This window comes from Aptenodytes patagonicus, chromosome 1, assembly GCF_965638725.1.
Source record: "Aptenodytes patagonicus chromosome 1, bAptPat1.pri.cur, whole genome shotgun sequence".
In the NCBI taxonomy this organism is placed as follows: domain Eukaryota; kingdom Metazoa; phylum Chordata; class Aves; order Sphenisciformes; family Spheniscidae; genus Aptenodytes; species Aptenodytes patagonicus.
Genome location: NC_134949.1, coordinates 109,112,435 through 109,138,905, shown reverse-complemented (window position 1 = coordinate 109,138,905; position 26,471 = coordinate 109,112,435). Strand labels below are relative to the sequence as shown.

At 37.0% G+C, this 26,471-nt stretch overlaps 1 protein-coding gene across 3 annotated transcripts in view; it reads left to right on the top strand.

Moving 5' to 3' along the window:
- The window catches only part of CADM2 (cell adhesion molecule 2), a 691,310-nt gene that overhangs the window by 608,636 nt on the left and 56,203 nt on the right, over positions 1-26,471 (top strand). For all 3 annotated transcript variants that reach the window (XM_076351761.1, XM_076351770.1, XM_076351754.1), the window contains one exon: positions 12,431-12,609. In XM_076351761.1, the coding sequence (XP_076207876.1) occupies positions 12,431-12,609 (179 nt within the window). The remainder of the gene's footprint in view (positions 1-12,430; positions 12,610-26,471) is intronic.

Genomic DNA, 26,471 nt, shown 5'->3' with positions numbered 1-26,471 from the left:
GTGGTCAAGTCCAGGCCAAGCTGTGGATATTCCTTGCAAAGTATTACCTAGTACTTTGTCCTTGAGCTAGTGTCAGTTAGCTGACGGTGGCAGTGACTTCTGCAAGGCCTCCATTCCCCAGAAAGTAAGGCAGGATTTATAACATAAGATTTTTTAATGTATTTTTTTTTTCTTTCCTGCTGCTGTACTGGCTTAGACCTCTCCTTCTGCCTTTTTAGCCTCAGGAAACTTTTTGAAAGAGATGTTACGCTTCTGTGGAGGACTTTTTCCTGGTTAAAATTTAAAAGAAATATAAATTATTTATAAACTGGCAATACAAAATGAACACTATAGCCATACATACCATTGTTTTCTACAGACAGAAGATTTTAAAGTGCACTTTTTATGAAAGCTGTTCGTAAGCTGTAGAGGTTATAGTGTTTTCTCTGAACTTAAGATGTTTTGAGCCTCAGATTTTAAAATACATGTAAAAAAGTGTGGTTAATAGCTGGCTACTAAAAATGTTCTAAAATACTAGGTATTTTGATTTGAAGTACTAAAAATGCATTAAAATATCCAGGTCTCTTTCAGAATAAATCTGAAAGAAATGAAATCAGTGCCTATTCCCTGACCTTCTAATGGTGTATTTAAAAGACGTTTACCTTTTTTGTTTACGGTATGCATCAGCGTGCCTGTATTCTTCAGTTCCCTGTTTGCTCCCAAGTGACAGTCTGGCCTTGAAAGTTTGGAAACACATCCACCTTTTTCTCCCTTCTCCATTTTGTGTTTCCACAGTCATAACTGATGGAAGGCAGAAATAAAGTAGTTTAGCAAATTTTGCCTTTCATGGGAGTAATTGCCTGCAGGGTGCAGAAATGTCTGAAGACTTGAGAAAGTATAAAGGAATAGAAGTGTTCAATCTGTTGTTTGGGAAGTTGGTCATAGTCAGAGAAAGATTGGAGGGGGGATGGAATGAGACACCAAAAGTTTGAAAGTAGATGGAGTATATGACAAATGTGGGAGAGATTTGGGCAAGATGGAAAACCAGAAGGTGAGGTTATTGAATGGGCACTGTACAGACCAGGTAGGTGAAGGCACTTACTGTTCTCTGCTGTGAAAGCCCATTAAAGTTAGCACATCTGCAGTGCTCAGAGTGTATCTCCTACTTTCTGACTGAGGAAGTAGCAAAGGCAGATGCCCAAGAAAAAGGGTGGAGAAAATCAACAGCCCCTTAGAAAGCATACAATGTTTTTCATCTTAAAATATATCAAGAAGGTGGAGGGTATAAGCACAAGATTCTTTTCTTTTTTCACTGAGAACACTTGTGTATATGCAAGATGGAGTGTACAGCTCCAGTGCAAGAGAGACACAGATCTGCAACACCTTTTTTTTTTTTTTCTTTTTCTTTTTTTCTTTTCTTTTTTCTTTCTGTCTTTTTTCTTGTTAAGACTGGCCTAAAAGGCTTACTGGCAGTGTCCCATCAGTGTGTGAATAAAAGCTGCTGTAGACTGGAAACTGGCAGCCTCCTCCTAAAAATTGTGTACATATAGGGTATATACATCATACACACATCTAATGTAGAGTGCAGCCATTTCTACGGTATCAGTCTGACTGTTCATAAAGTGCAATTTTGAATTTAAGATCTTCACCCACAAGTACAGCCGTATTAAAATATTGGCAGGGCCTAGTAAGTGTAGGAAACTTGTGGTCAGTTTTAAATATCAAGGGGAAAAAAGGAAGAAGCGAAATCTGTTAGTGAAGACAATGAGATTTGAATTCCTTGAAGAAAATTAGCCACAAGAGCTACCACTTAATCTGATGAAGAACTTCCATTAGAGAAATTAGCAAATTAGTTGGATACCAATAATAATAACAACAATAAACACTTAAAAACTGTAGGAAATTTTACAAATCATCTAAAGAGCTGAAGAGTTCAGATAAAAAAAAAAAAAGCAAAACTTGAAAATAATTTTGGATAAAAACCAGAAGTACACCTATAGAGAAAGTATCAGGCTTGGAAGAGTACTGGATGTATACTTGGGGAAATATTCAGTAGCACAATAAATTGGTTTAAAAGTAGAACTGGAATGAAGAAATGAAGGTTTTCTGAGGTCTTATGATGAAACTCAAACATGAGAGTATTGTTCATCAAAAGAATAAAAATAGAAGTATTTTAAGTCTTTTTTATATACAAGTAGTAAAACTAGAGTGTCTTAGAAGAATATTATTTGTACTTATTTTTTTGTTTTAAAGCACAAACTTTGAAATGAAGTCTGAAATCATTCAGAGATTTCATTGCACCAAAATAAGACTGGCAATCAGTAAGCAATTAAACATTCTTAAAACAGCTATAAAAACTGAAATACATTTTGCACTTCCATGAGAGTTAAAAATATTTTGCTACAGCTTATCGCGACACACAGATGTCTGAACTTTCATTAGGTTGAAAAGATTGGATATTTAGAATAGTTCACAGATTTGCCTTCTCTAGAACTTGCTATTAGAAAATGTTTTATATATTAGAATGATATAAAGTATTAAATTTTTGCATTACTACAAAAATGGTAGCTGCAGCAGGCAACTATCATATAAACTGAGGGACTTTTGTTCTTAGTGATATTAATCCTCAAAGCGGGTTTAAACATAATGCCAAGTTTAATACTTTAAGAGCAGAAAGTGTTCTGCGTGTGGTTTGTTGTTAAGTGCTAACAAAAAGTATGTTGAGTGAAAACTTAATATTCCTTTTTTAAGGATTTTTATATAGTCACAGTGTTTACTCATTTCAGTACTCTCAAGTCATTATGGTAGTGTCGGATTAATTCTTGATTCAGACATGGACAGAGTAATTCACTGATGGATGGACAAAATATCATTGTTCATATGAATCAGAAAGGGCTCCACTCCAGAATGTGTACCAGATTTGGATGGCTAGGATTTTAATGCATTTTCATATTTTAATGTATAATCTGAGCTGTTGTGGCATGGAAGTTCTAGACTCAGGAAATAAAGCATACTATATGGTGCAACCTTTTGGAACAGTTTCTCAATATGGCATATTGAAAGGAAAATGTTTTGCACAAATGATAATTGCTGAAAGATAGAAAAAAGTAGAGAACAGAAAAATGACCTGATTACTTAAAAACACAGGCTGAATAATTTAAATAGTCAGCATGAACTGTACGCCTTAAGCGATAGCAGATGCCTGTCAATCCTGATCTATCTTTACACACTGGCATACAGTTAAGACCTTTTGTCAGTAGTTCAGGAGTTTATAGTTAATTTCCATTTAAGAGTAATCAAGCTCCATAAGACATAAAATCTGAATTTGTTCACTCTACAGGAGATCCATGTGATTTGTAGAGGCTATGAACTGTGCAAAAAGGTTTCTAGTTCTTATGTAAATTAAAGATAAGAGGGTTTCTCATGTTAATCAGAAAAAAAAGCTTTTCAATTTACAGGGTACAATTCAGCAAATAAATTGATATATGGATTTGAAGCTATTAATATCAATTAGAAAAGCTGACTTTCTGAACGTCTCTGCAAACCTTCCATTATTGGAACAAGATTTAGCTGTCTGTCACAATGGAAAGGTTGATCAGGATTTGCTGGTACCTCTGCCAATGGTGTTGGTCTACGTAATAGGGGGCTGTAAGGGAGGTAGGAACTCTGCAGCCAGAACTGTCTTCTCTCTTGCTCATTTGGCAGTCAAGCCTAACCTCATACTGAGTAGCTTCTAATAGGAGAGAAGGGAAGCTGGGCCGGGGCGAAATGATCAGTGAAGTTGAGAAATACAAAATAGACCATACTTCTCTTCCAGATCAAGAGGACAGTCTTGCTTAGAATGACTTTTATTGTTTCTCGTTTATTATGACCACATAAAGGAACTTTTAACAGAGGCCGCCTTCAGGACTTACTAAAAAATATAAGGCAAAACAGTTTGTCTGCATTCTTTAAAGACAGGTGACATTTGTAAGAGGTTAGCATGTTATTTTTATGGCATGCAATGGTAATTTCACTGCAAGATGAGTTTAATAACTCTGAGACAAAAAGGAGATTCCTTCTGATATAGAAGAGGAGAGCAGATAAGATGTTCAGATAAAGGCCTTAAAAGAAATTAATAACATTAGGAGCAGCACTGCTGAAACTGGCAAAATAAAATATGTAACCTGAATGATTATAGTGTTTTCTTAGAAATCTTTATAACAAGAACAATTTTTAAGAAGATGCATTTTTAGGTAAGTGTTTTCTTGACTCTGAATAGTTGGAGGTACTTGGGGTGATAAATGGCGTTAGCAACCAACTGTGCACAGTTTGATTTCATGTCTCCCTGCATTTATTTGGAGTTGGCCGTTTGCATGCTCTGGTATTGGGGGCATAAGAAATCACTTAAGTAAGTAAGTGTGTTGTCATATACTACAGTGATGGGTTCCTATGTATTCCACTGTTGAGAAAATCTGCTGACTTGACCTCAGTTTTGATGTATTGCACAATATCACGACGAAGCTTTTTCTGACATTGACCCATCAGCCATATTGCACTTTTGTGCGCTCTCTGATTTTGCACTTCCTTCAAAGCTGAAGGGCTGGCAGTGCTAGCACAACTAAACTAACCCTGGCAAAACTGCTTCTCCAACACACACACAGTGACTATTGACAAAGAATTATAATTCTCTGAACTATTTTTTTCACTTCTAGTGTGGATCATGGGAAGACAGTGGATCACCCACAGCAGTGAGCACACCAATGTGGTGGTCTCTTTTTCCTCCCACATTAAAATTACCTTAAGGAGGATGGCACTGTGTGAACTAGCTTAGGGGACTCCCCCACATCTGCTTTCATATGGCAATGGATTTTGAGTTTATTTAAATCAAATTCTGGACTACATCCCTATGGCATCTCCCTCACAAAGGTTTGGGGGTTTTTTGAGAATCTTTTTGGCCATCTCTAGCCTTCCTGCTGCTTACAATAGTAGAATACGAGGGATATTTCTGATGCAATTCACTGATAAGGTATCTTCTGATTTCACATAAGTTCTCTCGTTGATCTGTCTCATGACTATGAGAAAGCCAATCTCCAAAATGTTAATCACAGCAGTTTTTTTAGGATTGTGAATAATACTGGAATTAGGTAAGAAACTTCATATATACATACATACATATATGGATTATGCACTTTTCAGGATATTTGTTTGATATTGCCTTGCCTTCTTAAGAATAACTAACATAAAGGAAACAGATAAGGGGTGGGGGAACCCACAAGACATGCAAAAAAGGCAAAGGGAAAAACTACAGGTAAATAGTTGCAAAGAAGTTAACGTTATAATGGGTTAGTGATCAACTGGGAAAAGGCTATCCAGAGACCAGCAGCATTACACAGCTGTGTTAAAAGGCTGAAAGCCTTAGGTCAAAGGGAGTCATAGACTCTAAAGATACTAAAAGATAAAGGGGAGTGGGTTATCAGCCTGATGAGAGGGAGATACAGAAGGAAAGAGAATTATGGCAGAAAGAGAACAGTCAGGTTCTTACAGGCAAAGGTATTAACTGACCTGAAAGGAACCTTGAAAAGATTAGGGTGTAGATAGGAGGAAATATGAACATGAAAAATTACTCTTTTACCTCTTAGCAATCTATACTTTATATCTTTAGGTAAAAGAATAAATACCTTTGGTTTGAAAAGACTCTTCTTGAGTTACTTTAATCAGTTGCTGTCACAGGCTACTGAGGGATAAGGACTTTCGGCTGCAAATTTAGTCTATCATATCAACATGGTTAGCATCTGTAATCCAGTGAGCCAATCTGAAGGTAAGAGGACTGCCTGATTTATCCAAAGCAAGCTACAGGCAGGGAGGTCTGTCACCCAAGTGCATTTGTGGTGGACAAAAGAAAGGCTTTATCTGTATCCAGGACAGAAGATAAGTAATGAAGCATTGGGGGGTTTTTGTTTGTTTTGGTCTGTTTGTTTTCTTCCCTTTCATGCTATCTTTTTTTTTTTCCTATTTTTTTGTGGTTTTTTTTTTCCTGGAAATGGTGAATACTAACACTGTTTGAGATTCCTGTCACCTCTTTAAGTTTATCATTTTAGCAACTTTTTCAAAGGCATAATACACTGCAACCATCATCAACATTTCTTGTTGTACCTGTTGTCTTTATAGCTGTGAATTCCTGTCAAATTTTTGTGATATAAAAAGTAGAAATCTATATTTTGTTGCCATCTCATTTTTAACATATGTTGGTAATTTAATTCTTAACCATTTTAAAAACATTGGTATAGGGCATCATAGATATTCTTAGGCTACATTATGTCTGCTGAGGTGCTTAAAAGAGAAAAGTGTAGACAAATATAATAGTCAATTCAGATGTTCAAAGCTTCCTTCTTAAAAAAAGAGAACTTCATAAAAGGTACTTAGGATATTCTTGACTAATTCTTCTGGGGAGAAAAACACGCTATGAAGGTTACTCAAGCTTTGCAGAACTACAAAATCACAGAGGGTTCTTATCTACAAAATAAAAACCATCTATCTAAGCCTTTTAGGAAAGGCTAGTGACTGTGGATATTGATGTTTTTGATAGATGAAATGCTCCCAAACCAGCTCATCCCAATATGACTCATCAGACTGAGACTTTATATAAACAAGAAGTTCCCTCAGGATTTAAACTTTCAACAGGATGATTAACTGACAAAGCTAAAAATCCAGATTCTCAATACAGAGAAACTCTCTAAGTTTCAAATTAATGAAGCGATCATTCCCTTAGATGACTTTTAACATTGCAGCAGGATTTCAACAAAAAAATGTTCTGATAAATGTGGTGATACCTTTTCCATTACTCATTTGAGCATTTCCACTAGATTATGTTTTTATGGACTTTTATAGACAAGTGTGCCCCTGTTTGGAGAAGTAAAAGGCAATGTTCAAGAGCGCCATACTCAAAATGTTGAATTTACTTGCCTTGTTAGCGTTCCACAAATCCTTCTTCCATCTTCCTTATTTTTATCCACATTGGCTACAAAATTTTGACAGGATGCTTAGATACCCATGTGGATGATAATATCCTCAGTGAGACTGAGTATGTAAAAAGCTGGCACTGTTTGTTGTTGTTGTTTTGGGTTTTTTTGAGTGTTATCTTACGGAAATTAAAAGGTTATCCTGTGCTAGTATTATAGGCCAGTAAGTTGTCTGAATGTTGTTTACTAAGATCTCAAAGAAGAACGCTTTGCACATGACCTTTCTGTACACAACAATCAGAAAAGGGCAGCAAAAATGAATAGAGCCAAGAACTTTCAAGTGAGAATGGGTTGTATTGCTTAAATTCACTTTGTTCAGAAAGAAAAGGTGATAAAATAGATCTGTGTGTCGCTTTTAAATGAAGGCTAGGTTAAGATAAATATAATGGTTAGATATAAAGATATTGCTAGAAAGGAGGAGTATAGGAAAGCACTGAAACATCACAGTCCTTTGGTTAAGGATGGAGAAAGGGATGGAAAATTAGCGAACTTGTTTTAAAATACTACTGTGTAACTTTTAAAAGCCCAGGTCATAAAAAATATTAATGTGGAGTTAAATAGTAACTCTTGACTTTCATGTTACATAAACACTTGTTGAAAAGGTAAGTCTGTGCCTAAGTGTTCTTTTCTAATTAAATCTGACTGTGGTTTTTAAAACATATTTTTTCCCAACACATTCCAGTTCGCCCTTAGCTTTCTTGCTGACTTATTTTGGAAGAAAAGGTTTCTTAGCCTCAGGATTAGAAAATAATTTCACTTTATTTACAAATTCTTTGTTAAGTTACTTGCAAGAAAACTCCTGCTCCACAGTATAAAACATGAATCATCCTGGAACACGATACCATTTTTTTTACATCCCCATTGCAGTCTCATTTCAGTTTGTCTGGGAAAGAATACCAAATTCTGTTCCTTTTTATGTCAAGTTCTGAGGCTAACATGAAGACAGTTAACAAAATCATTTGTTTATACCAAAAAACAGTTCCCTTTTGCAAGTCAGTGACTGAAAGCTTCTGGGCCTTTCTACTAGTATTAAACATAAATTATACCAAAATCTAAGCCCATTTAGGAGTTCTTCAGAGAGAGTATAGAGTTCAAATTTCTTTTGGGGGGCTGGCAGAGAAGTCATAGGTCATAATTAAGGATTTTTATTATGCTTGTGATTGGTATCTCTGGCTTCTTTCAGTTTAATGCAGTCCCGGTAGTGCCACTGTGGGCAGCTGCATGCAAAGCCAAATCAGTTAAAGCAGTACGTACTAGCCAAAGAAATAGCATGGGCTGCCACTGTTGAGCTGTGTCTTTGAAAGAATTTCTTCAGTACAGCATGCTTAAGTTGTTTGATTTTGTTTTAAAAGGTGTCACATGGGGAGCGAATTAGAATAGGTAAGCAGAGCTGTGTTTTGGGGAAGAAAACAGCATCTTGGTGCTTCAGCTCTGCTACCTCCCTCAACCCAGTGAAGGGTCTCAGTGGTAACACAGCTTATTTCCACTTAACCGCATCCATGGGAGGGATCAAACCAGGGATATAGAAAAGCACTTCTCACCCAAGATGGGAAAAAAAAAAGGGAGGACAGACTTGTTCTTTCGGTGACTGCACAGGTACTAGCGGGCTGCATGCTCCTGTTAGGACAGAGCAGGTCAGTGAGCTTGTTTGTGCCATGAAATGTGTGAAGATAGTAATGTGCAATTGCATTAGTGGCCACAGTGCTCATTCTGACTTTACAGCTATTGTGGTCCAAGAAAGAGGTTTTCAGGACTGTCTGAGAAAAATGGGGATTAAACTGCTAAGAGTGATTCAACTTGAAGTAAGCACAAATGCAAGGCACAGGGATACCCTGTTTGTTCCAGTCTACACAGTAAGAGATAGCGGTATGGCAACCCTTTATTATGTGAAGAAAAGCTGAAATTCTGCAATATTGGAGATGTATGCAATGGAGAAAAATGTGCGATATTAGGAGTGTACATATTTGCTGGGTGTTTTAGAAGGTCAAACCTAAATATCCCCCAGTTGAGCCAGAACCCTTTCAAAATGTTGCATAAGAGGAAGAACCTCTGTCTGGATTTGCATCCATGAACATGTTTCAATAGGATAAACTATGGGGAATTCACACTTCTCCGTGCCTTGTGTCACCGAAGGAAAGCTTCCCCACCAGTGTTTCAGCTGCATTTGTGCTTTGGACAATGAATGTACTAGGAATAGCCACAATTATCAAGGAATAGCCACTACGCTTTATATTTACGGTTCCTTTACCCGTTTTTCCCTGTGAATATTTTTTTTTCCCTGCCAATAATCTCGGAAGGTATCAAATTCAAACAAACAGAGAAAGAGGGGGAGAGAGAGGCCTACTTAAGCACAAGGCTATCATGACTTATAACAAGGTTATAATACACAGAAGCATTACTTACCATATCCTGCAATATTCATTGCCACTGCTAGGAGATCAGTGTAAGACAGATAAAAGTAAATACGTTTTTGCACAGCAGGCAGGGAACTTCCAGAATTCATTGCCACAGGAGGCTGGGTTGACAGACAAGCAGATTCAAAAAGATATTAGAGATATTCATAGACAACAGGTCTAAATACTAAGTAGATACCAAAGAGAACAAGAGATGTGCCCTCTAACATCCCCAATAGAATGATTGTGGATGCTGGCAGAGTACAGGGGGAATGGACCACAGAAAATGGCCACATTCACGTGCTTTCCTTCAACAGCCGCTCCCCTTGTCACTGACCACAGTAGCATGCTGGCCTGGGTGCATGAGCATGCCTCATGTTCTTAGCTCACTTCTGCCTAACTAATGAATTGTTTAGACCAGAGTGTCTCAAAGTTTCCCAGCAGTGCCGGCAAAATTTAATTTTATGGCTGTGACAGAATTGCTGGTTTAGGCACCATCCTCCCTGAGAGCGGTGAGACGGAGTGAGAGCTGTGCCTGGCCACCATGATGTGTTGACCATGGGCCGGCTGCCCAGGAGTTGCTCTGCTGCTGCCACTAAGCCAGCACAAGATGGCTTAATACTAGTTGTTAATTAGCAGCTTCCCTGACACCCAGAGTATGTAGATCTGCCTCTCTCTAAGCCATGATTTTTCTGCCACCATCATTTTGCAACCATAGCTAAGCACTCTGTATAAGACTAGAGTTGGTATATTACGATGTAACAAAGCTCCCTGAATAATTTATATCTAAGGCTCCATTTCATACTTATTTGTTATCCTATGGTTTTTCCCTAGGGTATGCCATCTAATTTCAATTTAAAACGTAAGTTCCATAAATTACCACTGCACAGAAGTTGCTTTAACATGCCATTTACGAAGGTAATGGTGCACATTGTAACAGAAGTGTTTCAGAGTTTCCACTCCTGGGATTACAGATTCACAGTAAGCTGGTAAATGGGGAACAATGAGAAGTTTGCAAGAAAATTGAACAAATCCACCTTAACATATCAAAGCAAATCACACCTTAACGTTGTGAACTCTGTAGGGCAATGTTTCTGCACCAGCATGGACATCTAGATTCCCTGCTCGCATTAAGCAGAAAGGAAGTGTGTATATTGTGTGTCATGTGTATTTAGATACCAGTTCCTGAAAGTGCACTTAGAAAGAGTATTAAGACATATTTACGGTAAGGTATAAATAAGGCCCATTACACCGACAGGTCTTAATCCTTGGTTTAAAATTATGTGACTCTTGTTTTACTCCCTGAGTATATGATCTAAAATAATCATAACTTCAGAGAACAGCCAGTCTAGGTAACAAGTTCAACAACGATTTAACAAGGTGTCATCCAAATATTACTAAAATGTGTATAAATCTCTGTTATCTTTCAAGAGAAACATGGTATAGTATTTTTACTTTAAAAAATAATATAAATTATATAGCAGCATTATACAGCATTTCGGAAAAAATAACTTTGTTTACATGTCTTGCCTAACTTAAAAGAAAATCGTGTTGTTGCAGTCATTAGGACTATTTTTCTGTGCATGAGCCCACATTTTGGCAAAATGTCTCTCCTTAGGTATTTAGGTTTAATTCTTATTCTTAACACTTATTATATTTAATAGGCTTTAAACACCTGCTTAAATTAATGAAATTAAGTATTTCTTGAGTAAGACTAGCGACTAATTTGGCATCTGATTTTATAACAGCGTTTTACATTTTGTTTTATTACCTAGTCTTACAACTGCATACTTCGATAGGAAAATGTAATGTAACATTCTCCTACCAAATAAATGTGCAAATCTAGAACTGCTTCTGACTGAAATTACTTAAGTAGTGTACCCAAAAGAAAGGGATTGATATTTGGGTTATAGTGTACAAAGCTACCAAATACAAGTAATGTAGCAGTGACACCCCAGGCTGTATATATCTTGCTTTAGTGACTAGTATGTAAGGACCTGAGATGCTGTGTCTGTTTGTGAGATAGTCAGGATTCAGTAAGCCAACTTTTCATTCCCAGTCACGGACCTGCCTTTTTGCCAATTTCCCTCATGTAAATTTGAAAGTAGGTCATGTTACATGTAAATAAAGACTGCATACCGGTAATAAATACATCCTGCTGTCTGTTAGGCAAATCTCATGAACTGTGGAGCTTCTTGAGTCTTTAGGAAAGAGTTAGGTATCACTTGCCAGTGGGACGGTATATGTGAATCTGCAAGACGGTCAGTTCCCTTCTCCGCGGTGCCCTTAACTTGCCTAGGGGGTTATTGCTGTCAGTGCTTTGCCTTTGGCCTGTTTGATGTGAGTTCATGAGGCACAAGAGGAAGTTTCACAAAGGAAGGAAATCGAGGATTTTAAGTCAAATCTTCTATTGCTTGTGAGAACATGCATAACAAGCAATTATTTGAGGGAAGGATGCAGAAAGGGTGGAAAAAGGGATGGGCTGTGACACAATGCAGCAACAGGAACAAATTTAGATTGTGTGTAAGATGTGCTACTTAGAGACTGATACGCCTGGTTCAGGAAAAACACTCAGCGCATGCAAGTGCACTTGTGAATGTGAATGGCCTAAATAATTTCAGAATCCATTTACAAACCACTTACATCTACCTCAGCCTGCTTGCATGATTTCTGATGCCTGTCAGTCACACAGGACCATATTGCTCATCACACAAACGGAAAGCTTGCCAAGCATCTTGCCGACCTGTGGGCCCTGAAACCTCATGAGAACTAATTTTTAATTTAGGAAAGATCTTGGCCTGTTCCAGTACCATTCTGTTTCCTTTTTTGTTTCTCTTCTTTTCCCTGCTTGTTCTTTCACTTTTGTTAGTACTTCCCATCCAGGATGGTGAGGTTGTAATAGTGACAGTTCATTATATCCAGTAACTCAAATGATCACTGAATATTCTTTGATGGCGGGTTACTATTCATAAGTTTCTGATGCTACTGCTTCTGATGTGTATGTTGCATATACATGCTTCATGTATCTGATTAAATGCATTGCTTTGGATACAACAGGCCAGAACCAGTACTGTGGACAAAGGACGGTGGAGAACTACCAGATCCAGAGAGAATGGTTGTCAACGGCAGGGTCCTAAGCATCAGTTTCCTAAACAAAACAGACAATGGCACATACCGATGTGAAGCAAAAAATCCTATTGGCCGAAACAGCACAGAATATGTCCTGATAGTACATGGTGAGTGTGTTCTCGTTAGTTTTTTGGTGCATGTTATGCATATGTAGCATTTCAAGAAAATACAATCAGTTGCTTATGATCATTACCGAAAGAATAGCAAGAACAAGCTGGAAGTATAATTGCACTTTCATTGATGCTATCATCTAGTTGTGGGGAATGTGTTTACTTCCTTTTATTGGCATGCGTCTCTTCATACAGTTTAAACAAAATATATTCACTTATGTTGTGAACTTTTTGCAAAGTAAGCACCTGTAAAAATGTTTTGCATTGTTGGTACTGTCTTATAAATACTTGCCTCAGGCACACGCTGTTCAGACAAAGCTGGTTACAAAAGGATGTATGAAGGTAAATACGGAAATACCAGACAGACAGGTGCTTGAGGTTTTTTGTTTAGTTCTTTATAGACCACCAAACACAGGACATCAGATACTTTTCTTCACACGAGTTATAGCCTGCTACTGAGAAAATTCAGCTTATACAAGTTAACTGATCGTCGTCTGGCCTATCGTTACAGTCAATCCTCAAAAATATGTCATGTCCTAAATTCATGATACTTCTAATGAAATCAAAAAATACGGAGGTTCACACTAAGTTATAGTTGATTTGTTTTCCTTAATTAATTAGGCAACAATATGTGTCACATGAAAAGAATAGCTGGCTTTTACATTGGTCATGAAATAGATTGATATAACTCAGGTATAGGAGAAACTATAATACAAAGTTAGCCTTTGCCTTTAATACAGCTTTGCAATATGGATCTAGTGGTCTCAAAACATAATGTTCTCTTATCACAGATATGTATGTGATAATTCCTGGAAGATTGTGAGTTCTGTAATTTGAATTTTAACCTAAGTGAATATAGAGGCGAAAGCTCCACTGTAGTTCATGATGGTACTTTTTTTTCCGCTAGTTTTTAAAAAAATGCAACTTCTTATAACTATGACAAAATAAAATGAAACAATCAAATACAAATTATAGTCTGTAAATAGACATGCAAACTATATAGATTTTATTTGTTCATGATGAATTCAGATATAACAAATATACGTTTCTTTGGTGTTTGTAAGGTCTCAAAAACATTTTTCACTAAAGGTTTAACCTGCCTTTAGGTATTTGGCAGAAAACTTCTAATAAGTGCTACTTTCAGCTTTCAGAAATGAGCTATTTTTTGGCACTGTTGATGAAATGTCATTTATCAAAAGAACCCCTTAGATTACTTTTCATTTTTCTTAAAGTTCACTATTAGTTTATGTAGGATTAGTGGCACAAGTAAGGAGAAGGTCTTTGCGTGAGGAACACAGAGCCTGTACTGCTGCGTGAGTATTTCTGTATTAAAGACAAACAGAAAAACTAAACCCTCTAACCTCTACTTACATTGATTACTACAAGAAAAGAAAAAGAAAACTTGTCTTTTACATCCTGGAGGTGATGGTGTATTGGTTGTTGGCTGCAGGCACAAAGTGCACTGCCTTTGATGAGGTAATGGCTTCTGTGCTTACCAAATGTTGAAACTTCTGTCATTTGTGTTTTCTGCCCAATTTATTTATGTGATTATTTCTGAAAACATGGCCTTTTATAATGTTAGATTTTTCTATTGGTGGTGACTTGGCAATATACCTCTATCAAAGAATATTTCACGATCTCCTGTGTGTCTTTCGCATGGTGGCATGCCCCCCGTTGATCTGATTATCTTGCAACAACTTCATGGCAGTCTGTAAAATCATTAATTATCAGGAAGGCATTCTGTTATGTTTGGCAGCACATTAGGCATGTTATCAGGTTTAGCTTGCACATTGCTGACCTTTTCTGTTATGAGTACCAGAGTTTTCCTAATTGCATTTCTGCAATTCCAGTGTTAGAACTAGAAAAGGTAAATGTCAGGTGCTTCTAAGGTTTCTGAAACAATGAGAGTAGTGTGACAGAGTGTGTGATGATGTTTAGTGCTTAACAACTGACTGCATTTCAGAGTTGTTAAGTTTATTTTAAGTACAGAAGAGACTGACACAATTATCAAGTGTAGCACAATCAGTTGTATAGATCAATTTAAGCAGTCTTACCCCTTCTTTAGCTCATTACATTCACGAATGTCTCTAATGAAACATAATCTTCCCAAAATTATACAATATTCTCTCTCTCTCTTTCTCTCTGGGGGCTAGCAAACCTACTTTTTATCATTTTCTGAGATGCATTCTTCCATTTAATAGAGGATTTTATTATTTTTTTTCCTATATCTTTCTAAATGTATCTGGGAGCATCCTTTGATTTCTCATCCCTTCCCCTGTGCCTAATGTGCTGATGTAATTTTTTTTGTCCTACTCCTTTGTTAGAGCTGATTTATCATATAAGTATGCCTTCTTACCTTGAATGTTAGGTTTCTAATACAAGTACATGCCAGATTTAACATAAGGGGAGGTACGTTCATAAAGATGTAGGAGAGGAGAGGGGAGGAATCTCCATGAGGAGAGAATCTCTTCACAAGAGATTCTTTTAAATTGCAGGTCAAGAAAGTAAGGTCTAGGAAAAGTGACCTACCAGATCTGTAAGGAGTAAGGCATAAGTGAGTGCTGGTAGCCACTGCCTTAATGGAGCCTCTGGAAGTCCAGCTGCACAGTTGTTAAACAACTAACAGTTTTTCTAGGAAACTCTCGAGCCCAGAGGAGTTGCAGTGATGGAGAGAAAGAATGATAATGACATGCCCAAGTTTAGGGAGATACTATGGCTGATTCAGTTTTTCCAGGAGAGCTTGTGTGAGAAGGCAGAGGACATCGATGGAAGGTATCCTCTGCAGAGGCAGGAGAGTGTAACCTGATTCACAGCTTTTCTTTTCTCATCCATACTGTGATTTCTTCTACAATTTTTCCTTTTTTCACTTCTACTTCAACAGATTTTCTGTCTTTCTGTTTATTAAGGTTGTAAAAGTTTCATCTGGCTTCTATTCCTTTTTTCCACTATGAAATCCCCCTCTCAGTGGGACTCAATCTACTAATTTTCTCAATTTCTGAAGTTATCTTCCTAACTCAGAGGAGCTTTAGGCAGCTTTAGCACAGAGAGAAGCTTGCCTACAAATGGAAGGTATAGTTTATCATAATTAGAGATTAAGAGTAAGCAAAGTATTTATACATATTAATTATATAAACCAAGTACAGAGTGTCTCGTGCCTTTAACTGGACCAACCTAGACACAAAATTATACAGAAAAGTAGTACTTTTTCCACTGTAAATGATGATGAGGTAATACTGTTTTGATGTTAAGTGATGGCAATGGCAATAAATATTGCTATAAGCAGATGAATGGCGATCTGTCTAATATAATTAGTATCTGGTAACATAAAAAGACATTTTAGATTTGTAGTATAATTAAAGAAATCAGACTTCAGAGAAATTGAATATACTTGAATCAGGTAAAAGGCATGGGCTATTAAATATGCTCATGCTGCTTTGCTGAATCAATACGGCTGCTACTTTCATTTTTCTTAGCTTTTATTATTATTAATAAATGTCAAGAAAACACCATGAAGCAGGAAGGTGGGCACAAAGTCAGAGTTTATAGGCAGCAGTACAAAGGTAAGACATGTAGTTTGCTCAAACATTTGTCTCATGCAGTAACAAAGGCATAAGCTTTAATGTCTGTAGTTGTTGTCATTTCTGTATTCTAATTGGCAAGCTTAGTGCTTTAGAAGTGCACATTCTGGCTAGATATATTACACTCTTTCTTTGGTAATGGGCCCCAGGCAATTTTCACTCTCTTCCAATTTATTAAGAATTTTTGTTTACCTTTGTCCAAATACTAGTCATTAATCATCAGTAAACAGAGCTAACTGTCAAACTCATGATGCTCAACCCAAAAACATAGATTCTACTTACAAAGCGTAGGTAATAACTGCATTGATTTAGCTGGAGTTGAGAAAGGAGGTGGTCCATCATAATCAAACTGAAGACACAGCTGTTATGTGTGTAGCAGTAGTTCATAATCTCTGGATGTCACTGCTGAAGACTTAGTTCAACATCACATTCAGTGGGTGGCAGAAGTCCCCATCACTGGGAAATCTTCTTAGTGGAAACAGCAGCATGTGATAATTTGCAGACCTATTTGAAATAAAGGGTTTTGGTGAAATATCCTGATTTGCCAATCTGAAGACAGGCATTCAATTAACTGAAATATTCAGAGCTATAATGTGTCGTGTATCAATTATCTATCAAAGCAAGATGGAAATTAACATGAATCAGCAGCTGTGGATGGTCAAGGCAGTTCTTACGGCCACAATTATACATACACTAGAAAGCGATTGAGCCAGTAACTCAGTATCTCTGGAGAATAAAAAGCGGCATAACATATTCCCTTGACTTCAGCCTCTCAATTATTTTGTATTTTTTTCTTAGGCAAGCTATTTTTTGCAAAGAAAGACAACTGAAAGACCGAGTTACATCCTCGTTAATATTTTGAAATGTACTTTCAAAGAGAAGATCTCCTACAATGTGTAAGACCAAAGGTCCCACTGCACCTTTCCTTTGGACTATAATGTATTTATCTTCCACCTGCTTGTCCAGTCCCATTTCAAAACATTTATCATGTCAGCTTTCACAATAACCTGTGGCAACAAGTTTCTGAATTGAATTATGTGCTTTGAAGGAAAAGTATTCTCTTTTGTTTGTTTAAGCCTGCTGCTTGATCTCTTCACTTCCCAACTTTCCAATCTATTTGGCCTCTTTGGCTGTTTGTGCTGTAAGTATGCAGGTAAAATCACTTTTCTTTTCATGCTGCTTCCCTTCAATAGATTCTCAAGTATTTCCACCTCGCGCTCAGTTTCTCACTAATTATGATCTTAGGCTCTGCATTTCCTGGATTCCTGTCCCTTGTATCCACTCTCCTTTTCTCATGGTCTCTTCTTCACCTTTTTCTTCATTTTTGGCCTAGTAGTAAATCTCTGTGATTGACTGTTCTCCATATTTGGAACAGCACTATGCCAAATTTGCACCAGACACCTTAGTTTATTAACTCCTGCCTCTAAATACATTTATAGAGGTCCACCTTCTGTGGCCGTCCATAATTCCAGCACCATGCACTTTTACTTCTAGACAAGTTTCTTTTTAAATTAGTAGAAACACTCTGGAATCCAAACACACCTGAAATGAAACAAACTCCATTACCTCTATCTGTTCTAGATTCCTTTATTTTTGTCTGTTCATTTGTCCACTATCACATTTTTATTATGTTTCATTTCTGTTGTGATGTTCTCATAGGGCCCCTTCTCCTTCCTTTATTTCTGTAACTCCCTTGTGCACATCTCTCACTCTATGAAAGTAAAAAACTGAGTAGAACAGTAATTTGAAATAAAACTGAGGAGGTGAGGTTTTTTTCTGTTTTCTTTAAAAACTGAGCTTATCGGATAGGCAATAGGTCTCCTCGTTCGCAAATATTTTCACTGCAGGCCTCTGATAAATCTGGTGCACTGTTTTTGGATACCTTTTGGATACCTCATAAACATATATCAAAAAACACATAAAAAATATTCACTGAAGAGGCGGGGGAGGAGGTGGCAAGGAAAGGAAGCAGCATCCATGTGGAGCAGCACACTCCTGAGTAATCTAGTTGCCCTCTATTTTGGTGTTAAGACCCTAGACATTGAGGTTGCTGGACAATTTCTAAAGTTTCCTCCTTTATAGTTCCTGAGTTGAAACGTCTCATTTACAGACACATCTCTGAGAAAAGACTTTCTTTGCCTATGGGAAAGTTCTACCCTTTGAGTGAACAAAGCTTGGGCTTTGCGAAAAGAGAATTGAGCAGACCCATGGTGTAATGGAACAATAATAACACGTAGAGGGTGTTTTTAGTAAAAAACAGCCTTGCCCTTACAGCAATCAAGGCATATCAAGAATATGAGGCTCAGAAGACTGCTTAGGACTTCATTTGAAATTCTGTGCATGTGAATACCTATGCTTTTTAGTTTTCAGATTTTTCTTTTATATCTGTGTTTGAATTAAAAGAAAGAGTGTGCCTCAGTTTTGAGTCCTTAAAACGGAGGTGAAAAGTCTCTCCTATTCCCGTCTTTTAAAAAGTAAAAGTAACATAAAAAAATACAGAAGACAACTCACAGACAGAGGAGCCTGAGCTTTCAGCTGAAAAATAAATAAATAAAAGAATGCTCTTGAAGACCTTCTCCTTCTCAAAAGCCTTCCTTCCCCCCAAACCGTCTCTTTTTCTTTTTCTCTCTTCCCCTTCCCGGCTATGCATGCATGCGTACACCCCCCACACACACAAACAAAAACAAACAAACAGAGGTCTAGACTAGAGGTCTCCGGGAAATCCGCAGAAGCTGGATGGTTTTCTTGCAAAAGCTGAGGTGTGGAGGAGTAAGGTTTCACTGTGGCAGGCCTAAGAAAGTAACTCATTATAACCCTATGTTAAAGGTAGCATTATAAACACACAGAGAATTTCATTCACGTGTTGTTCTGCAAAGCATAGCCCGTCAAACTGTGTTGAAATATTTTGATTTTGCATATACATCAACGTTCTAAAGTGACATTAAGGTATTAAATCATTATCATAACATTAAAGTTAACTTCTTCAGAGGACTCTCAGTTATGCTGAAAGAGGTGGCCCAGACCTTAAAGCACAATGCAGATGGATGCTGCACAATCAGGTGAATTAAGAAATCATTCTGTAATATAGCTTTTATTATTGGACTAAAGAAGAATAATGTTTAGTTGACATTTTCAGGTATGAGAAGTCTGTCAAGAAACTTATTGTGGAATTGTTGGCTTAATTTTATGGATGAATTGTCCAGCTATTATCCCTGAACACTCACAAGGCAGCTACTTTGAAATTGCTTTTTGTTGATAAATACTTGAATAGTGGGGTCTATAGTTGAGCTCTGTGAACTGATATTTCTTCATTTATGATGACTTTAGAAAAATAAGATACAAATTTTTTTTTCAGATAAGTTCAAAATTATTTTGGAAAGGTCAAGAAAATAACATTCCAAACCACAGTACACTTTTGGGGAATCTGACACTTCTACAGTTTTACATTAAAATACTGTTTTTGATGAAAGAAAAATTTTAAAATAAAGTGATTTTGTTAGATAACATATGGAAGATTTTAGTTTTGTTTTTTTTTTTCCATACTGGAGTACTCATTGAAATTATTGAATTCAGATTATTTCAGTTGAATAAAATCTGAATTTGTCCTGGTTTTACTTTTTTTTTTTCTCCTGGTGGATGCAGCAAATCTTTCTCCAGGTCCAATCTTTAACAACAAATTCTAACACGTATAGCTCATTCCTGTTTGAATAGAAGCTGTACTTATTCTAAAAACCTGTAGTTTTGGATAATGTCTTTAATAACACACAACACTTGAAAATATGTAATTTTCTATGTACATATATAATTGGCTAATGTGATAGTTCTTGATTTGGATTCCCTATGTGATTTCTGAAAAGGAAAGGATTGTGTGTTAGTTTTGAATTATAATGAGTTTTTTTCTCCATACACAATAATTGCATAAAAATATTTTGGATGCTTGTATATGGGTAGAGCATCTACAATAAAGTACTTCTTGAACTAGATATTCTAGCTATATGGCTGTTGCTCTTTTGAAAAGGACTGTTTTAACTGATCTTAAGTGATGTGTGTTTCTAAAATAGTGCTGTTGAGTTTATTATCACTGATTTGCTGTAGTAGCACAGCTTGCTCGCTAATTTTTCTGGACTTCAGGCTTTGCTGTTGCTTATACCTCTAACATTCTTGAACTTTACTTCAGTTGAGCTTTTTTGTTTGGGGGGTGATACAAAATCACCATGTCTGTGAAGATCATATGCAATCTTCATGAAGAAAATATAACTGTTAACAGAATAATTTCACTTAAGACTGATGACAAAGTTATAGCCTAACAGTAGCTAATGATCTTCTGTTTCCATCTAGATCATTTATTATTCACAAAACTCAAACCATAAAGAAATTATTAAAGTGACTTAGTAATTTTCTAAATTGAAATCTTTCCTGCACCATTAGGTGCTATGTGGAATGCAGTTAAGGGTGTCCTGTCTCTATCTTCCTCATATGGTGCTTCTATAGCTTACCTTTCTTTTGAGAATAGGTTGCTCAGTTTTTCACTCAATTCAAGAAAGGAAAATGATACGCTATGTAGTGATATTGCTTAAAATGTCAACTGGTGATGCTAGCCTAGTGATACATCAGTACCATGTTTTGTTCCAACTGAGATTATAAACCTTGGGAAGGTAGCACAAATCATTGGTTATGAGCAAATGGAGATAGATATAAATGCTTTGGGGAGATTGCAAACAGCATCCTGAGTCTGAGAGGGGTAGGGGAAGCTTCTGTAAAAATTACGCATCTTTCTTAGAGAGCTTTGAGAAGTTCCATATCTAAGGTCTCTGATCACATGTGAAGATAAGCATAGAGGCTCAGAAAGAAGTAGACACAGAAATGTGCTCATCTCAAACCATTAATATTTCTAACATCCATAATTTGATGTTAATAATTATTAGTTCTGATTATTCTATTTTTGCTACTTGTAATTTTAATGATTAATGACTTGTGAACTTTTTCTGGAGTTTATCTTAGCCTGCATTTCTATATTGCATAAAGGAAAAAATAGTCAATAAAATATTTCTTACAGTATTCTATTAGTACTTTACTTACAGCAATTAAGTTTCCCCCCCCCCCCTTGTTTTCAGTATTCTTCCAACTAAAAAACAGGTCAAACTGACAAAAATTTGAAATTTCCCTGAACAAAATTTAAAAATCTTCATAACATCTTTCTTCACAGCATAGGTTCAGTCTAAATTTGTGGTGGGACCCAAAGCATCTTTAGCCCCTCCTTCAAAAAGGAAACCTCTAAGCTGCAATCGCAAACTATTTTTTCTAGCTCTTACTGCTTGAATTCTTGACCCAATAAAACAAAATTCTCTTTGCTTTGTAATTAAAGTCACATTTTGTATTGCTAAATCATATCATAGCCTTTCTGCACTGGATCTTCCTCTGTCTTGCTATGCCTTACTGTGAATCGCTTTGACTTTGTGTCAAGGATTCAGAACTGTTTTGACAGCTTTCAAGAAAGCTCATTGCATTGATCTTTCTGTATGAGTCCCATGGAAAGGGGAAGAGACAGCAAAAACTAGCCAGGAGGACAATAAGGGTATATCTCAAAACCATTCTCAAATTGCAGGGAGAAAAAACCAAACAAACCCCATTGCTAGCAAGTATGAGTATGGATCTCCTGATAAAGTTGGTTGGAATGGCCAGTGCCATATGAGGATCACCCACAACACCCTGACTTCTTTCACAAGGCTGTGGTTCCCTCACTAGCACTAAGAAAGCTGTAACCCCTTTTGAAGAAACTTACCTGGCAGGTGCCTGTGAACAGGTCTCCAGATATCTGCTACGACTGATGGAGTTCATGTTATGGTGTAAGGTGATGTGTCATTTGTGAGAAGAGTGGTCCAAACAATTTTCAGTCAGGATTACTTTTCTTTTGTTAGAAGGCCTGAAGACAGAAGAATTAAAGTTTTTATTTCTTTTTTCTTTATCTACTTTATACTCTGACAAGCATTTCCTTTACTTTTCCTTCACTGGTATCCACACAGCTTGTTTACTCCCCAGATATGCCCTTGAAGAAAAAAAATTGCTTTTGCTTGGTAATCTCATGCCTGAGGAGGATGTATCTTTCAGCTGAAACAACCAATATTAATCCTCATGGCAAGTGAAGAAAAAAACGAACCAAAGGAGAGGAGAAGGGACAGAAAAAGAAGTTTGACAGGGTAAAACTGTAGGAGTGGGTAAAGTGTTTTATTCTTTAGATATTGCTGTGGGTCATTGCACTAGTGGATTTGTTTTTCCCTCTGTAGTTTCTGTGTTTTATGTTTTCTTCAGGTTTCCTAATCCTTGACTGGTAGGAGGCAGGGAGGAGTTGTAGGAGGCTGACATGTTGAAGTGCTAGTTTGCTGCTTGACTGAGGACAGCTCTGGATGGCTTTCATCATTCACAAGCAGGAACTGAAATCTCTTTGCACTGCTTTGTATATAATTTTGTTTGAAATAAATTAGCAGATATGACCAAGCATTTTTTTTGTAATAAATATTGCGATATTCCATTGGTGAACTGTCCTATTTGGTGGCTTAGTAGTTAAGGTGCCAAACATCTGCCTGCCTGAAGGGAAGCTGGATAATGTTAATAAAATTAAGCCCTGACTATATTGCATGTGTCCCACCATTCATAGTAGTGTGCTATAAAAAGCCAAAGAGTCATGGGGGGAATTGAACTACATGTATAGAACTCTTTTGAGCAAAAAAAGACGGAGCATAAAAGATTGACAGCCGGAAAGACAGGGTATTGTTTTCTCATGTAATGTACTATGGTGATAAGAATGTGAGAATTAAGTGTATTAGTCAAAGACAGTAGTGCAAAGTGCAATAAACTATGTTTAGGTTGCAAAGATGCCATTAACTTGCCCAAGGTGATTTTCAATGGGATACAGCTATCCCACTTTGATAAAGCATTTCAGATTAGTGCTGGAGCCCTTTGATTTTATTTTGAAATAAAGTAATTTAACATAAATAACACTCTCTGTTATCCCTTTTTACTAACCTTAAAATTATTGCAGTGAGTTTTGAGTTGTTTAAGCAATTTCAGTGATTTTTCCTGAATTTCTCAGAGAAATGAAAGTAGCAACCATAATAAAATAGAGATCAGCAATCTGTTTACCTCCATTTAGTTTCAACACTTGTCTCCTTAATAGGGAAATTTTAGAAAATTCTCCTTGGCCTCTTTCTTCTTCCTAGTGCAGTTCTGGCTGAGTTTTTTGATTTTTTTTGCACAGAAAGAATCAAGTGTCATTCTGAAAAAGCTGTCATCTTTGTTCAAGGCTGCTGGTGTCTGAATTTGTATTGTACATTAGCTTTTCCTTATAGGTTTTCAAGGGCCAGCTGCCGGTACTTTATTTCATTTAATTTTGAATACTCCTATTTTATGGCTTGCAGAAACAAGGAAATATGACTTGTCTGTTTACTTAAAAAGAATAAACATGAACATCACAGCCTTAATGTGATTTTTTAAGCAGTGGCAATGGGCCTAGAACATCATATTAATAATGATAGAATGCTGTGCTTCTGGGGCAAATTATGCTGGCTTTATTCATACAAGATGTTTCCTGGCTTTTGTGGTAACATTTTGTCTTGAATGCAGTGAAATTGGCACTTCAGGTATGAGGACAACAGCTTTTTTAAATATGATTTTAAGAGATTTTGTTTTCTTTTGTGTTTTTGATTGTTTTGGTTTTTTTAGTAGAGGATTAAAATGGGACTCAGGAGATCTGTTCTGAACTCCCTTGTCAGGCTCAGAAGTCTGTAAAATGTAAGACATTCCGCTTAATTCTTCTGTGTTCATTTCCCCAGCTGTGAAATGGGAATGATGCTACCTCCTTTTCCCTAACATTTACTCTGCGCTGTCTAAATAATGATCTTACAAAACCTCAAGGCAGAGATCCATTCTTCACTGCATATATACTTGTTAATGTAAAGTTGTGAACAAAATCAAGACATGTATAGATGCCTTTTTATAAGTAAAGCTACTTCATTTGAGGCTGCAGTCTCAAACAATGCTCTAAAACTGTACCTTTTTATTTAAAATGTTGAATTACAAAATTCTTTTTCTTAGCCTATTGCATGCTTTGCAAATTTTACTTAATTTCTTTCAGGCAAGTTGCATAAGTTTCAGTGATTTGCTCAGTGCAGTATTTGTAACCACTTTAATTAGAAAGATGGGCTTTTGTACAAGATAGAATGACTCCCTTAAAATAATAGGCTTTATTAATATTACTACTATTAAATGGGAAAGGACTTTTTTTTAACTAGTAGCAAAACTTATGGTAACTGTGGGAAAAAGCAGGTCTTACAGTATACTTTTGGAGTAATCTGAAGTACATATTAAATTCATACAACTCCAGAACATGGAAGATTAGTCTTTCTGTTCAATGCTTGTTTCGATTTGTCCTTAGAGGTACATCTTGCACTAATAACCATTAATAAAGTAAAATTTAGAGCACTTGAAAACAGATTCTTCAATATTAGAGAATTTGCCTACTTGAGAATTTAGATTTTCCTTGTCCTAAGATAATCTTCAATATCTAATCATCAGGTCAACTTATTATCTTATCAAATTTATCCTTTTATGTTCTCTGTGTATCACCTGGTTTTAGCACAATTAGAAATTAAGAAGTAGTGCATTACAATCTATCTGTTTTCTACAGTACAAATGTTGCAATTCATATAACCTGCCCTACCAAAACTGAACAGCAACAGGTAAATGTATTGTAAGATACTACATTATGTCACCTTTTATTCTTCTACTTCACTGAGAGCAAGAATAGTGAGCTTTTTAAATGGCTAGACTGGTGACAAACGATGAGACTGATGGACAATGAAATGGGAGCGTGTTCCAGCATCTCAGGGCCTTCATTGCAAACTTCTCTTTCTGTTTCAAGGGAGCTGCAGCTAGAGTGCTTTTGCTGATCACAAATTCAGTGGAGTGGTGTGGGGAGAAAAATGATCCCTAAAGTAAGCACTGAGGGCTTCAAAGGTCAAACCCTACATTTTGAAAGTTATCAGCCACTAGCGCAATACTTAAATGGTCATGTTAGATGCTTTCCTGTGAAATCCTTGATTCAGGTTTCCTGTGGTCCTCCTGTGCAGTTCCTGTGCAACTCCACCAACTGTGTATGCAGCAGACTACTCCAGTCCTCAGGTGACAAAGCCGTGTTTGTGGCAACACCTGTGCTGTGGAGAAAGGTCATGTTTTTCTAGCCAGAAAAAAAAAAAAAAGGAAAAATTGCCTTTTTTGCGTGTTTACTGCTATTCTTGGAATTTTAGCAAGTACTCATGAGCATTATAAAATGCATAGACCCGATGCCCACTAAGTTCCGAATTCTGTTCCGTGCAAGGGGAAAGATTCAAGAGGAAGGGTGGGGGCTGCCTCCGCTCAGCACACTCTGCTTGTTAGAGTCCCCATGGAAGGTGGTAGAGGTGGGTTTTATCTAAATATCCCTCCCCAGCCGCCTGACCCAGGGCCCCGCAGCACTGCGTGAGAGCTGGCCTGAGCCTGGGCAGCCGCACCTGTGGGGAGGAGGGAAGTCGCAGAGCTGGTCACTGCTCTCAGCCCTGAGAACTTGTCCTCCCTTAACATGTCCTTCCTTCTGCATTAGGCACTTCCTTCCCATTGCTTCTTTCTTGTCACCTGCCTGAGAGCCACAGCTCCTTGTTTTCTGACAGCTCGCACAACTGTCCTGAGCCCGACCTGGCTTTACTGGTGGAAAATCAGCCTTTCACACACCCGTGACAGCCCTTCACACACTCTGGTGCACAAAATAAATAAGATATTCAATAGAGTTGTTTCAAGAGAATTAAGGGCAGTTAACTTTTTCTTCATATTTCAGTGTCAAATGAGACAGCATAATCAGAAATAACTTGCTGCTACACCTTATTTTTTCATATGCATCATATTTTTTATTTTGTTGTAAGCAATTCTGGTCAGAGCATGTGTTATAAAATGTGCCATGGTGTGATATCAGGTCCTCATTTTAAAGGATGAACTTTTAAGTGATTTGGGATGACACCATGTTGCCAATATTAAGTACTAATATTGAAATGGGCTTTGTTCTTTTGAGTTATATTCTTAACTTTCGAAGGATAGAATTTGGGCCAGGGATGTGTAGATACCGATTTTTTGCTTGGCTCTTCGGAAACAGAAGGAGTCATTGTCTTTTTTGCTGTAATTTTGTAATGCTTTGTCCTCCTTCATTTGCTACTGAAACCTATTGCTTTTGAAATAGGAAAAAAAACCCCACCAATC